Consider the following 14,517-nt stretch of genomic DNA (forward strand, 5'->3'; position numbering starts at 1 on the left):
TTGTTGACTATTTCATCATGTATTAAAAGAGACAATTAGAAGTTGTGACCACTGGTACTACATCACTACATAATTTCCCATTTTATATAAAGTGGGATTTGAATTTCACCTTAATTTTTAGAGTTTCAGGTCTTGGAGACATGGTGGTTTGCTCAACTATTCCTTTTATTAAAAATATGCCATTTCTGAAAAGAATGAGCAATTCAAATAAAGTAGAAAGTCAGAAGATTATCCCCCTCCAGGTTGAATGTTCATGGAAATGGTTATCTTGTGTATTCCAGAAGTAATCTGAAGACCAGAGTTCCTGTTTATAGTATCTCAGATGTGGAAGCTCTTGGATATCTCAGTGCCATTATCAGTTTTCTTCAGGCCTTGAAGGAAGCTCGAACTACTCTCCCCTTAAGAGGCTGAGGGGGGCGAAAATTATTGACCATTTGGATCCTCTGGTCTTCCTCACTGGTGAAGAGGAGCATGCGAAATTTCTCCAGCTGTAAATTCAGGCAAAATAATTCACTGCTCAAGAGGGCAATCAGTACTAAAATTCTGGGGTTTGGACAAAAGGAAAGTATTCAGTACATTTTGATCTATTAATAGAACAGGTTCAAGCAAAGATCCTATAGAGTATTAACAAAAATCAAAAGCTCTGATTATTAAGCAGCCTGATTATTCACAAGTTAATGGTCTTTCAACTTAGCCCCACTGCAAATCTAATCACTCACTGCCTGTTTATCCAGCCTTGACTCATACAAGAGCTAGGGGAGTATCAGAAATTTACCTGTTTCTCAGAAATGCTGATTGCTTCTTTCAGCACTATCCATGTTACACTCTCATTAAGGGGTGGTGTTGTCAAAGAACCAAGGTATGTCCAATAATCTAGATTCAATGGCAGGAGACATTTAGGGTTGAAGCTACTAAATTGAGCTTTTGTTCCCTGGGGGAAAAAAAAACAAAACCAAAACACACAAAAAAAAAACCAAACTTGAAATTTATCTTTTTACTCTTAAGTACAGAATAAATTTAATTATTTATTTTAAAATAAGAAATGCTACAGCAGCATTAAAAGCTAGCAGAAAGGAAAAGTCTACAAAGCTTTGGTTGCCTTATAACAAGTTTTACAGGAGTAACATGGCAAGTCTGATTCCTGCTCCTGGCTTACTGGACTTTGAGTTCTTGCCCCATTGCCCCTACCAAAGTTCAGCTCTTGTCACAGAAGGTCTAAAAACAATGCAGGAAGCGTATTCAACATATAGTGTTCAGTGTGAGCTCTAGATAATATCATAACAGAATTCCTTGTCTCATTACCTGCTATTTTCTGTTCTTCCACATCTATTTTTGTGGAGAATATTCACTATGGAAGACTTGCCCTCAGTCATGTCTGCTAGGACAAATATGTGCTTTAAAAATCAAATGTTGAAGTCTAAAATTAGAGGTAGGTTGCTGAACCTAAAGACCTGTAGAAACATGAGTTTTTCCCTGAAGTCATGATTGCCTTAACTACCATAGTCTAGGGCAAGATTTTTCAGCTTGTAGGAGTATCTGAAAGGTACTTCATCACACAAAAAGCACTGTCCAATTGTCTGTAAAATCACTTATAAGGAGCAGAATATGCAGCTTATTCCCAGTGACAAACCTGCAGAACTTCCACCACTACAGCTGAGGGATAACTATTTCTTTCCTACAAATGGAAAAAATCACTTAAACATCAAAGTATCATTAGTGTGTTTGCAGCCTACACACTGCTATGTTCTTGTCCTTCACAGGCATTATATGGAGGAGCAAGAAATAATATGCCCACCCAAGCATTAGATATCATTTTGCATAATACAACATATGCATGTTATAGAATGCATTAGCCTCACGTAAATCCAGAAAGGATAACATTTGTAGTGGTCTAATCAGTCTGCACTTGAGAAAGCACAGCAGGTATCAATCTTTGAAGCTCTCAGATACATGTGGTTAAAGACCACATTTACATATCACTACAAGACTAGACTGCTCTGTCCTAGGTTCAGAAGCAGCAGTCGTTTTTTCTCCTCGTTAGTAGCTGGTGCAGTGCTGTGTTTTTGACTTTCAGCCTGGGAGCAACGCTGATAACACTGATGTTTTTAGTTGCTGCTCAGTAACGTTTACTCTGACCTAGGACTTTCTGAGTCTCATGCTCTGCCAGGGAGGAGGGGAAGCTGTGAGGAAGCAGAGACAGGACACCTGACCCAAAATAACCAAAGGGGTATTCCATACCACAGCACATCATGCCCACTATATAAACTGGGGGCAGTTACCCGGAAGGGTTAGATCACTGCTTGGTCAGGTTGGGTATCGGTTGGCAGGTGGTGAGTGGCTGTATTCTCTTCCCTTGTTATTTCCCTTATCTTTATTATTACTGGTGGTAGCAGCAGTGGTTTGTGTTAAATCTTAGTGGGCTGTTCTTACGTCAACTCATGGGAGTGACATTCTTTCAATTCTTCTCCCCATCCTTCCAAGAGCAGGGGCAGTGAGTAAGCAGCTGCATGGTTCCGAGTTACTGGCTGAGCTTAAACCCTGACAACCCCAACAGAGCTTTGCAGCAGAAGACAGACAGCCAACTTCAACTTGTTCAAGGTGAGGCTCAATGGAAAAGGATTATTTGGCCAAGTCTAAAAGCTGAGCCTGAAGGGTCATGGAGCTTTTGATTTTTAGATGCTCTGGGAAAGGTACAACCTCTGAATGACCAGTGTGGCCAGCACAGATTTGTGAAGCACCTGAGATTAGGCAAGTGAGATGAACTTTGCAGGGGAAAAGGAGAATATAACTACAGTGATATTCTAATGATGGGAAATTTGTGGTGGGTGTTTTTCCATTTTTGTCTCAAACATGTACATGAGCCTGATTTTTAAAGGCTATCCCAAAAACAAATATAAAGAGCTTAAGACTTACTTTAAATTTTACCATGTAAAAAGCATCAGTGAGTCTGTTCATACTGGCATGTTCTTGCCCAATCTAAAATAATGGAATAGACAAATTAAATAAGAATGACTATAATTATGCTTCGAATAGGTGTTGTTTTCTTATCTGAATCTCAACATTCCTACTAATGTAAGTTTAACAGCAATTTGCAATGAGTTACTGCCTCCAATAAGTCATCTGTTTTCCTTAAGCACTTCTTAAATATGCAGCTTGGTTCTCAAACACTTGACAGCATAATGCTTTTCATCATCTAAACATGCTATTTTTGCAGTTCTTACCTCCAAGAAAACAGCAACTACTGCCAAGCCATCTGGAGCTGCTGCTGCTTCTCCAAATGTTGCATATTTTCTGGCATTCCAGTGAACTAAGTGGAGCTTTAAAGAAAAATAACAAACAGGAATTAAACAAATTAGTAATAGAAGTTGCTAAAATAGTTTGTCTCATGCGAACAGGCACTAATATAACAGACATTTATAACATAATGTTGTTTTTACTCCAAAGGCATCTTTGGAAGGATTAACAAGTTCAAACTTTTGGACCAGTCCATCAACAGGGACAGACACTGGACAAAGTTACTGTATATACACCTATATTGGGCTTGCATGGCACAGTCTTTGTAGCAGGTGGGCTACAGGGGTGCCGCCTGTGAGAAGCTACTGGAAGCTCTGCCTATATGCAATAGAGCCAATGCCAGCCAACTCCAAGACAGACTCCACCACCGGCCAAGGCTGAGGCATCAGTGATGGTAGCACCTCTGGGACAACGTATTTAAGGGGAAAAAAACCCACACAGCTTCAGCTGGAGAGAGGAGTGAGAATATGTTAGAGGAACAGCTCTGCAGACACCAAGGTCAGTGCAGGAGGCAAGGAGGCGTTCCAGGCACTGGAGCAGAGATTCTCCTGCAGCCTATGGTGGGGCAGGCTGTTCCCCTGCAACCCATGGAGGTCCATGGTGGAACAGATATCCACCTGCAGCCCAGAGAGGAACCCACACCAGAGCAGGGGGATGTCCAAAGGCAGCTGTGACCCTGAGGGAAGCCCAGGCTGGAGCAGGTTTGCTGCAGGACTAGTGACCCCATGGGGGACCCATGCTGGAGCAATCTGTGCCTGAAGGACTGCACCCCGTGGAGGGGACCCACGCTGGAGCCGTTCATGAAGAACTGCAGCCCGTGCGAAGGGCTCATGTTGTAGAAGTTCATGGAGGACTGTCTTCCATGGGAGAGACCCCACACTGAAGCAGGGGAAGAGCATAAGAGACCTCCCCTGAGGAGGAAGGAGCAGAAGAGAACTTGTAAGGTTGTGACCACAACCCTTATTCCCCATACCTCTGTGCCAGGGGTGGAAGGAGGCAGAGAAAAATCAGTAAATTTAAGCCTGGGAGGAAGGTGTTTATCAAAGATTTGGTTTTATTTCTCATTATCCTATCAATTTGTTTGGTAATGAATTAAACAGATTTTCCTCAAGTCAAGTTCTGTTTTGCCCATGACTAATTGGTAAGTGATCACTTCCTGTCCTGATCCTGATCACCTTCTTTCACCTGCCCAGCTAAGGAGGGGAATGATAGAGCAGCTTGGCTGGACACCAGGTGCCAAGACTCACCCCACCACACAGCTTTAATTGAAACAAATCAGGCATTAACCTGTGACCTATCCCATGAAGCACTATGCTCTGCTGCTCACTGGTAGACTCCAGGATGCCATGCTGCCATATTTGGGATAGACTGAGCTGGGAAGGGTCTGTGCCTTGTCCTTGCTTTGCAGAACTTCTTCAAGAGCCCCCAAACAAAGACATTTCTAAGCTATGTATAGCACCAGCTCATTAAAGTCTGTGCTGACCTAACCATGGTGAGTAAGCAATCAGAATCCTAAAGGACATTCAGTCCCCACTGCAGACAAAGTCATTTGTCAACAGTATTTGCATGAATTAATCCAACTGTAAAAAATACATTGTTACCTCACAGGGAAAAGGCTTGCCATCAATTGTGTGCTCCGATCCCTGGCTGGGATTTGTCCCCCAGTGAAAGTGAAACTGCTTTAGCCGAAATGGATTCTCAAGGGGACCACTGCTGATAGCTAGGCAAAAAAAAAAAAAAAAACAAACAAACAAAAAAGGAAAAAGCTTAAGCATTCTGCCTTTTTAGCTCCTGTTAGTAAAGACTAACTGTTGTTGGCACAATAGTGGGGAAAAAAAAAAAAGAGTAACATTCCCTAATTGCCACATTAAAAAGATGCATCATCCGGACATTTAGAAGGGTTGCATTCCTTCCTGGAAAGCACCTGAATTCATGTAAAATTTTAAATTAAAAAGATTGAGTGGCTATTTGTACAGAATTTTGTGGCTTTTTTTCAAAGGTGATATGTGAACATGTGACAGCCATAGTTATGGTTATGCCTTGCCTGTTAAACATAATAAATACAAGTTGAAAATTAAAAAAAAACAAAAAAAAAACAAACCCAAACCAAAAAAAAGCAATTTGAAATTTTTGTAGCTAAAGTATTTTTGACAGAGCTACTTGGGAGTTTGTGCAAAAGACTGTAGATACCTTCACATCAGGTAGGCAATTCAGCTAAGACTTTCCTTTTTAGAGTATCTTTACTTCCAGTGGAGGTTATCTATATTCTGTTTCCTTTAAAAACCTGATCCCATAAAAGAGGTAATATAATAGGCTGTACTTCACACAACACCATTCAGAATCTCAAATTGCCTTGTAAAAGGGAGGAAATGTTACAGAGAAACTTCATACATCATTTAGAAATAACACTTAAGAACTGATGAATGTTTAAGATGCCACCTATAGAAGATACTTTACCAACAGCATCAGTTTTCCTCCTGTAATTTTATATGGCACTAAATCAAATGAATTTTGCTCAACACACATGAAAACCTGATCAAAGTCTTATTTCAAGAAAATTAGAAGGACATTTAGTTTCTATAAACCACTCATCTTTGGTGTAGTCAGTAATATTTCATTTAAAAAATTAAATCTGCGGCTTGCACAGAGCTGCCACATGTTAATAGTTCCAGCTGGCCTTTATGCAGGAAACTGGTGTTGTCAAATCAAAGGATTTAGTATTAATTAGGAATCTAAGTCTCTCCTTGTACATTTTTCTGAACTTAGTAATAAAATGTATCACCTGTCTTAAATATTATTTTAAGAAATCTAGCTATGATGGCTTACTGTCAAAATGCTGTTGTGCCATTTATACAGAGCTGTGAGTCACCAGATCTATTTCAACACAACTAAAACCACTTTAAATCATGTCTTCCACTCCTAGCAGCCTTCTTCCTTAAAAGCATTATTGAAACAAGGCATGGGCTTAGCGTAGCAAGGGCAGAGGTCTTAATTCCCACGTGCTCTGAGTCTGTATCATTTAATCCAGCTTAATAGATGTTCTCAAGCTGCATAAAGTTCACTGTTATGTAGATAAAGTTCAGGTTTGAATTGCATTAATGTAGTTAGCAAGCTAAGATAATACTTCCACACATATTTTACAAATTCTCTTTCATAGGGTGGCATGCTTAATGGATCTGTGTAGTAAGATTTTTGGGAAAAATCGACATCCAGTCTTCTTTTCAAAGTCAGTAATGACGCTTGAAAACCTGATCATTTGACTGGGTGGATTCATTCATGATGAGAAATTTTAAACCAGAATGGCTGGAATTTTAACCCCCAGCCCTTATTTCAAAGGGTTACCAGCACAGACAAGTCACTTAAAGCACGTTACTTTCTGTTATCTAGGGTATCCTACTTAGCTAGAATCACTAAACATGCCCAAATGAAATCAGCTTATAGGTTTAAAAGTTATCATCTCCACTTGAATGCCCCTCTTCTACACCACAGATGCAAAACCAAGTTCTACCATGGAAGCAGGATTAACAGAAGCAATCAATCACTTAAGCATTTATAATCTCTGGCAAGAGCTAAGGGACAAGAATAATACACAACTGCAGATAGTCCAACATCCACAAGCTGCTGCCAACTCAGAATTGGCTGAAGGTTTTATAATTTCTGAAGAAATTGAATTGCTATGAGGCAGGGAAGAAAGAAGAAAACAAACACAAGGTAACAGTGATTGGTCCAGATACAACTTGGTGTAGTGACTATGATTATAATGACCCCATCTCTGCTAATGCTTTTCTCTTCCCTACCCCTGTCAATGGAAACTGGGCAGACAGCCAGACAGGACTGGCATGTCTGTTAGCATCTTTGATTTGGATGATCATGGAAGGATGATAGTGAGGAGCTTAGATATTGCTCTGCATGCTGATGTGGTCTAGGAGCAATGGAAAGATGCATGGATTCCTTGCCTAGCAAACTGACAACCCCCATTTAAAAGGTAAGTGCTGCAAACAATCTTCTGATTTCCCGGGTGCAAGAGCTTTTCCAAAGACAGAGTTCTGATGTGCGATATTGCATTGCTAGCATCTCAAGTGAAGGCAAGAAACATGGGGCTCAAGAAGCCAAAATATAAAGGGTTCTGGTCATATGCCCTGTTCTAAATTAAAACTATGTATCATAAATACACCACATAGAATGTACTTACTTGTTTCCCTTCACTAAGTCACAAAACAGTATTCCAAGTTAGTTGGCTGTGTATTAGTCTCACCTGTCTTGTCATCGGTATCTTCAAACTCAACCATAACTGAATGGCCATTGTTGGAGATGTTAAGAGATGTACACGATTCATAGGAGAAAATGAGTGGCTTCAGATTAGGGTCATAAACTGCTCTTGCAGAAACTATATCAATAGGTGACTGGCGGTTTCCTTGGGCAATAGGATAAGATCTGTGCCACTCTGAAGGTCCTTCAAAAAGGAAAGAAAGGAAAACACCATTATTTTCTTCCTACTATACACAAAATAAGGATTACCGATTTTCATGAGGTTTGAAGTAAAGCTTGGTGAGCAGGAGTGACTCAAAAGTTTGGTCTCTAAGGAGTTAATTTGAATTTTAAGCTGGTGTGTTTTTATTAGCACAAACAGGCTGCAGCAAGACGGGGGATTCAACTCTCTTGTACAAAACACACTAAGGGAGTCAGAACATCCACAGACTGCTGCATCTTCAGTTACTTGTGCCACTCATTCTCTGTGGAGTTTGTAATTACATTGCTGAGGTATCTGAAGACCATCCAAGGCAGTGCAAGTGTAAACTCACTTGCACACACACATGCACTCCTCAAAGAAATAGCATTTAATTCTTCCTGGGAAAGATAGTGTAAAAGCTTCGGTGATTCAAATTAGATGCAGATGACTCAATCTCTTAGCTACTGACTATGCAGTTATTTTTAAAGTAATTTTATGACTGCAGTAAATCTTTGAGGCAGCTTCATTCTTTACTCATGCCCATTATGGTATCTCTCTACCCTGAGTGAAGGGTACAGTGTGATAATTAACATTTTTGGACTTCCTGACCTCAATAGAGTTGTGAGAAGGACCAATTTAATAACAGCTCTCTGCCACCAGAGCTGGAACATTCTTATGCTGTTTGAGATAATAAAAACCTTATCTGTATCAAAGAATTAGTTATGATTTTTTCTACTTCAGTATGGTAATGCAGGAAGCAATTGAGATCTTCTACTGCTATGTTCATAAAGTATTAAGAGTAATAACTGTAAGACTCCCACATACCTTCATGAGCAGAAACTTTTTTAAGAAAAGCACATGTATGTACCCTCCTTGAGTTTACATAACAAAACAAGTAATCTACTATGCTTTTATTTGTCTTCAGCATTTTCCAAAAAGCTAAGCTTATAAAATAGCATCTTTTCTCAGCCTGACTATACAGCAGATTCAGATTTAAATGCTGTTACACAAGCTTAGGCAATATAATTTGTCTCTTATAAGCTTTGTAAGACTGGCTTTGTCACTATAACCTACATGCCCAAACACATAGAACTGTCTAATAGCTCTAACCAGCTTCACTTAGCATTCAAACTTGCTTTTGGACCCACAGAAACTAAAATAATGGCTGTTAAGAGAGACTGGTTCCTGAACGTTATGCAAAAGACTGCCTTACTGGACATCAGCCACTCATCCATCCTTCTCTGTAAAGGACACAGGTGCTATAAAACACTGCTGTAGGAATCGCTCAGTAGCTTCATGTATCCTCTCACCGTGACATACGTTCTTGGAGGTGGGAAGCAAAGGAGGATGACTAAATTAAAAGCTGTCAAATCAGAAAGTATAAACTGTTCTGTAGAGATCTCTGAAACTCATCTGTTCAATTTACTCATGTTCTAGAAATATAACACGTACCTTACTTTGTTCACATCTGTGGAAGCATAGATACCACATTGCAACTGCTGTACTTGATCAGCAGATCTATTACTGCTCTACTAAATCTTCTTTAGTTAAAAGAGTTGCTTTTAGAGACATAGACACAGTTAATCCTTTCCCTAACAGCTTTTTGGAAAGGTACCCATCTGTAATAACTGCAGCCTGAAAAAAACCCACTCAGCACTGCTTCCCTCAGTTTAGGGACATTGATTCCAACAACGAAAGGCAGCAGTCACACATTTGTGCCTCTTTCGGGGCCACTTTCTGGGTGCTATTTATTATCGAGAAAGTAATTAATTACCTCCTGTACATACTTGGTGCTTGCAGACATCAAAATGCAGAGGAGCTCTGCAGGGCTTAGGCAACAGCTCTAGAAAGAAAACGAATGGGGGAAGAGAGAGAGATGCAGCACGGAAATGCTAAGACCTACCGTCATCCTTCCCATATCCCCAAATGCGGTGGCCAGTCATTATAGAGGAGCTGCGCCCCGCTCTGCTGCCAGCTCTCTGCTCGGGGCACCGCTTCTCTACCTGCCCTTATAACAGCTCACCGTGGGATAGGGTCAGCCCCTTAAAGGTACAGAGCACCAAAGCAGCTCCTGCCCGATGGGGGAAGCACCTGCGCTCCTCCTGCTCACTCTGGTAACTCAGCACAGGAGAAGGACAACGTAAAACTGAGGTAACTGAAGTCTCAGGACGTAGAGAAGGAGACTGTCCAGCTGGCATTTAGGGAAAAGTGGTAGTATTTTCCCATTCTGCAAAACGTGAGAGCAAGAGCCATAACCTGCTCTGAGCATGAGGGCACAGTAATGTGCTTTTATGTTCTGCAAGGAGAAACATCGCTGCCTCTCTTTTCTTCAACACTCCTTCCAGCTGCAAAAAAAACTAACGATGCTTCCACCTGATTTGTAATTAAAACTTCAGAATCGGTGCTTAGGTGAAAAGAATATTCTCATCTCAGAAAGATTACTTGTGATACTTTTAAACAAGGTAAATCACACCCATTAAGGACAAATCTGCAAATTATTTTTTTCCTTGTAACTAAAGAAACTTTTCAAAAAGACAAAAATAAAACCAGTTACATTAGAGAACAGAACACAGCAGACTCTAGGATAAGGAGCTGATCTGTGAAACCTCAGTTATCTGTATGACCCAGTAGCTGCCTGCGTCCTGCTAAACCCATGAAGAGGCTACAATGCAATACTCAATCTGTAGCTATAAAATGTCTTAAGACATCTTTGTGGCAAGAAAACATCTCCTTGGTAGGGATTTTGTTAGATCTGAGGAAAAGCTGCCAGTTAAGGTTAGGTTTTATAAACATATTGATTTTCATAAAAACAGCAGTGCAGAGAAATAAGGATCCTTCCATTATGCAATCAATGAAATAGAAGGAGGAAAAAAAAAAATCGATGAAAGCATTTTATGCAACTTTTACATTGTGGTACCGCATTGTAAGAATTAACTTCCTTTTCCATAGAAGCTTTCCATAGGAGTCAGCTATAAAACTTTTGAGATTTACTAATGTAAGCTAAATCACTCAGAGATGTAAACAGCTGTAAAAGTGTACACAGGATAATTCTAGAGTGACTCATTGAGGTCAACTTCTTCATTTACTTCTGTTTAACTCCTGTGATCGACTCAGGTCCCTGTGGGCCTGGCACATGCACCAGGCACTGACACTGCAGGTATGCCTGTGGCTAAATAGTCTGCACACGCCTCAGGGTGACTCAGGAATAGGAAGGAGTACAGCAGTACTGCCATCAGGTTACCTTGCTGCTCAGCAGGACAAATGAGCTGGGAGAAGCTTTGGCTCTTACTCTTGTGTGGCTCTGTGATTGTAGACAGGGAAGCATGATGTAGACAGAGCCAGCCAGATGCAAATAGTCAAGAAAGCTGTTCTAGATCATGGGAAAAGATCAACTTGCCAGTGAAAAGATGAAATGGAAGGGGAATTTTGTAAGGAAAAAAACCCAAAGTATACTTTGGGAAAAAACATACGCAAGATAGAGAATACTGAGCAACTGTTTTCAAGACAAACTTGAAAACTGAGGCGCAGCTCTGGCTCACAGGGCACAGTTCCACTGAAGAGGCCCTACATGCATTTGATACCATACACCACTTCAGCTAAACATTCAAAACCATACAGATGCCTACATATGACATACTATATGCTAAGGCAGACCATAGGAAGAACTCTAAGACAAGGGAAAACATGCTGAATATATGGCAGAAAGTAGACTTCACAAAATAGATGTTTGATTGGTTTGATTTAGAAAAGTGAAAAAGGGGGAATGACAATACTGGAGAGGGAAAAAATAGCTTGAACAGAATTTTAGCCACGTAGCCACGAATGATAGCCAGTGTATACATGACAGTTTAATGTACTCCCCCACCCACTCACCCTTCTTTGTTTTTAAGGAAAATATTAAGTTTTCCTTAAAGTGAGAGTAAAATGTCTGCTTATACAAGTATCTCATTATTTTGTAACCCTGACGCCTCTTGACAGTGACTGCCTCTAAGAAAGGATTTTCACTGATTCTGTCCTCAAACTGTCATTTATCACTTGTGGTAGCAACCTAATTCTGATTTCAGTTTTATTAGCTTGAATCAAGGATAATTACATCACATTCATGTTCTTCTGGAAGTGAGAAGAATAGAGTGGTAAGTGCTTAAAGGCTGGATTTCTCCAGTGCTGAGCTAAAAGTGAAGTACTCCCGATATCCACAGATTTCTCACAGGCTTTGACTACACCTCGAAAGTGTCTGCTTGGCAGTGAATCACAGGAAGATGTAATTCCACCCATTACAGTGTAGTGTTTCAATCCATCTTAAAGAATAATTCTGTCTTCCCCCATCTTCATAATTACAGTTTAATTCCTCTTTGACAGTAATAATGAGTGGAGAGAACAGCAGCCTAGGACAAATACCTAGGTTCTTCTGGACCTGTCACAGTGTTATGATATGAACTAACAACAAATGCTCCAGTTCTCCCATCCCTATATATGGAATACTTTTATGATTTAATTTGGGCTCTCTTTATTAAAAATGTTGTATAGAAGTGAGCATTTTAGTGACACAGCTCCAAGTAAGATTGGAATGCGTAACAGAAGTTGAACGTATTAATAAGCTTCGCAGGTTTCAGGAAATTGGATTTTTGAATTTTTAAGGTAAGTTATCTCTATAATGCAGATCTGGAGTCATTGAGAGGCATTCACACAAAGACATGATGTCTCTTGAGGACAATGCTGTTGGTATGTAATTGCATCACTATAGAGGGGCAGAGCATTTTAGGAGATGCAAACTGAAGGAATAGTTGTTTGGTTTCAAGGTGAATGGCTAAATTGCTTTCAAAGTGTATTTGCTTAGGTAACTTGGTAATTATCTTTGATGAGCATTTGTATGTAACGGCAACATACATTTGAAAGAGGTGTCATGTGCCTTCTTTAATGCATATGAGTGTGTCTGATCTGTCATTGCCTATTAACAAAAATATGGCAGAAACACCATCAGTACCATCAGGCTGCTCACTCTGGAGCCTTTGAAGTACAGTAAGTAGGAGCAGATTAAATGTTAAAACATTCATCACTCCAGAGCTTGCCTACACCTGGGGTTCTTGAAAGAGTATCTTGTTTATCCAGGCAGCTTGTCTCTCTCCTTACATCGCTGTTATGAGTGCTGGCAGTTTCCAACTGGGAGTTACAGTAAGGTGACATCTTTCTTTATGTTTGTGTTAAAATAACATCTAAAAAACCCACAAATGGCACAAAAAAATACTGCACAAGGTAAATACAAACAGGAGGATGAACTGCCAACGTGGAACAGTAAAAAGCCGTATTGTTCCAGGTTTTTCTTATAACTTTTTTAGTATTTAAAAAGTGACTGCCTACATTTAGTGATTGATAATAGAAATTTCCACGTTATAGTCTTGTTTTTCTTTCCAAACACAAAACCACCAGAAATGGGGACTTATATTCTGGAACTAAGTCTGAAATACTAATTCTTACAATTTATGGCTTATCCATTTGAAACTGTAATTGTAGCAGATAGTGAGGACTGAATGAGACAACTTTTGACTTAGGTAAACAGAACATTCCCACAAATATTGCACGAGGGGCTGAGATTTCAAGAGAAGGAAGGATTTACTATGAGAAAAAGGAACGTTGGAGAAGATATCGTGTATGGGAAAGCAGAAGAGGAAGTGCTCTTTTTGTATTACAATGTCATCTGCAAATTAGATTGCAATTCGGTGCAATCTGCACTGAATTGCACTGTTTTGTAAAGTTGGGGCTGTTCAGCCTGGAGAAGAGAAGGCTGCGTGGAGACCTCATGGCAGCCTTCCAGTATCTGAAGTGGGGCTATAGGGATGCTGGGGATCATTAGGGACTGTAGTGATAGGACAAGGGGTAATGGGTTCAAAATTAAACAGGGGAAGTTTAGATTGAATAGAAGGAAGTTCTTTACTGTGAGGTTGGTGAGGCACTGGAACGGGTTGCCCAAGGAAGCCGTGAATGCTCCATCCCTGGCAGTATTCAAGGCCAGGCTGGACAGAGCTTTGGGCGACATGGTTTAGTGTAAGGTGTCCCTGCCCATGGCAGAGGAGTTAGAACTGGATGATCTTAAGGTCCTTTCCAACCCTAACTATTCTATGATTCTGTTATTATATATATAACAAATCAAATCTATACTAAAGAGAAGCAGATTACAAAGATGATTGAACATCATCTCCCAGGCTGGAACCATAACCATGCACATATTTCTCCTTTGCTGTTGCAACTTTGTGCTAGAGAGATTGGTTGTGATTTTTAACGGCATGATTTCTCTGTTTTTTTTGTTTTAGTTGTTTTTTTTTTGTACACTTTGATAGGACAACCTGCATTGATCCTGTACGGGAAGCACACACCATCTGCGACACGCATCTAAGCCGATGTATCTGAGCACAGGTATCTGCAGGGCTTCTGTGAAATGGTTGAAAACTCCGCACCAGCGATGTGAAGCGTACAGGGATGTGAAGCGAAACGCCACCCGAACACGAACTCTCGGAGCGGCACACGCTTCAGAAGCACCCTCCTGAAGGGCACGGCATCCCGCACCCACAGCCCCCGGGCCCGCCTGCTCAGCACCGGGCCTTTCTGCCGCCTTCCAAGCCGCCGTCTCACATCGCAGCAGCACGATAGCGGCAGCTCCCGCCCCGTCCCAGTCCCGACCGGTGCTGGCGCCAGATCCGTGCCAGCACCGAGCTCCGCACCGCAGGAGCCACAGCGCCCGGACCCGCCGCGACACCGCACGCCAGCTATCAGGCGCC

At 40.8% G+C, this 14,517-nt stretch overlaps 1 protein-coding gene and 1 long non-coding RNA gene across 3 annotated transcripts; one reads left to right on the plus strand and one right to left on the minus strand.

Annotated features, from left to right (window-relative positions):
* CA7 (carbonic anhydrase 7) lies at positions 1-9,833 on the minus strand. 2 transcript variants are annotated; one of them, XM_057396585.1, is made up of 7 exons: positions 9,648-9,827; positions 7,550-7,747; positions 4,896-5,014; positions 3,222-3,317; positions 2,914-2,976; positions 776-931; positions 1-488 (listed from the first exon to the last, which is right to left on the minus strand). In XM_057396585.1, exons 1-7 carry the CDS (start codon positions 9,685-9,687, stop codon positions 366-368), a joined length of 795 nt encoding a protein of 264 aa, XP_057252568.1. In that variant the 5' UTR covers positions 9,688-9,827; the 3' UTR covers positions 1-365. The 2 variants fall into 2 exon arrangements, with proteins under 2 accessions (XP_057252568.1, XP_057252569.1); XM_057396586.1 differs by lacking the exon at positions 2,914-2,976 and having other exon boundaries at positions 9,648-9,833.
* On the plus strand, positions 4,597-9,216 carry LOC130592341 (uncharacterized). The gene is made up of 3 exons (XR_008970529.1): positions 4,597-4,786; positions 6,784-7,279; positions 8,895-9,216. It is a non-coding gene; the product is annotated as an uncharacterized LOC130592341 (long non-coding RNA).
* Positions 9,834-14,517: the final 4,684 nt, after the last annotated feature.

The sequence above is a fragment of the Pezoporus wallicus genome, unplaced genomic scaffold, assembly GCF_028554395.1.
Source record: "Pezoporus wallicus isolate ANWC-B61680 ecotype Strahan unplaced genomic scaffold, APGP_CSIRO_Pwel_v1 contig_3820, whole genome shotgun sequence".
Lineage (NCBI taxonomy): Eukaryota > Metazoa > Chordata > Aves > Psittaciformes > Psittacidae > Pezoporus > Pezoporus wallicus.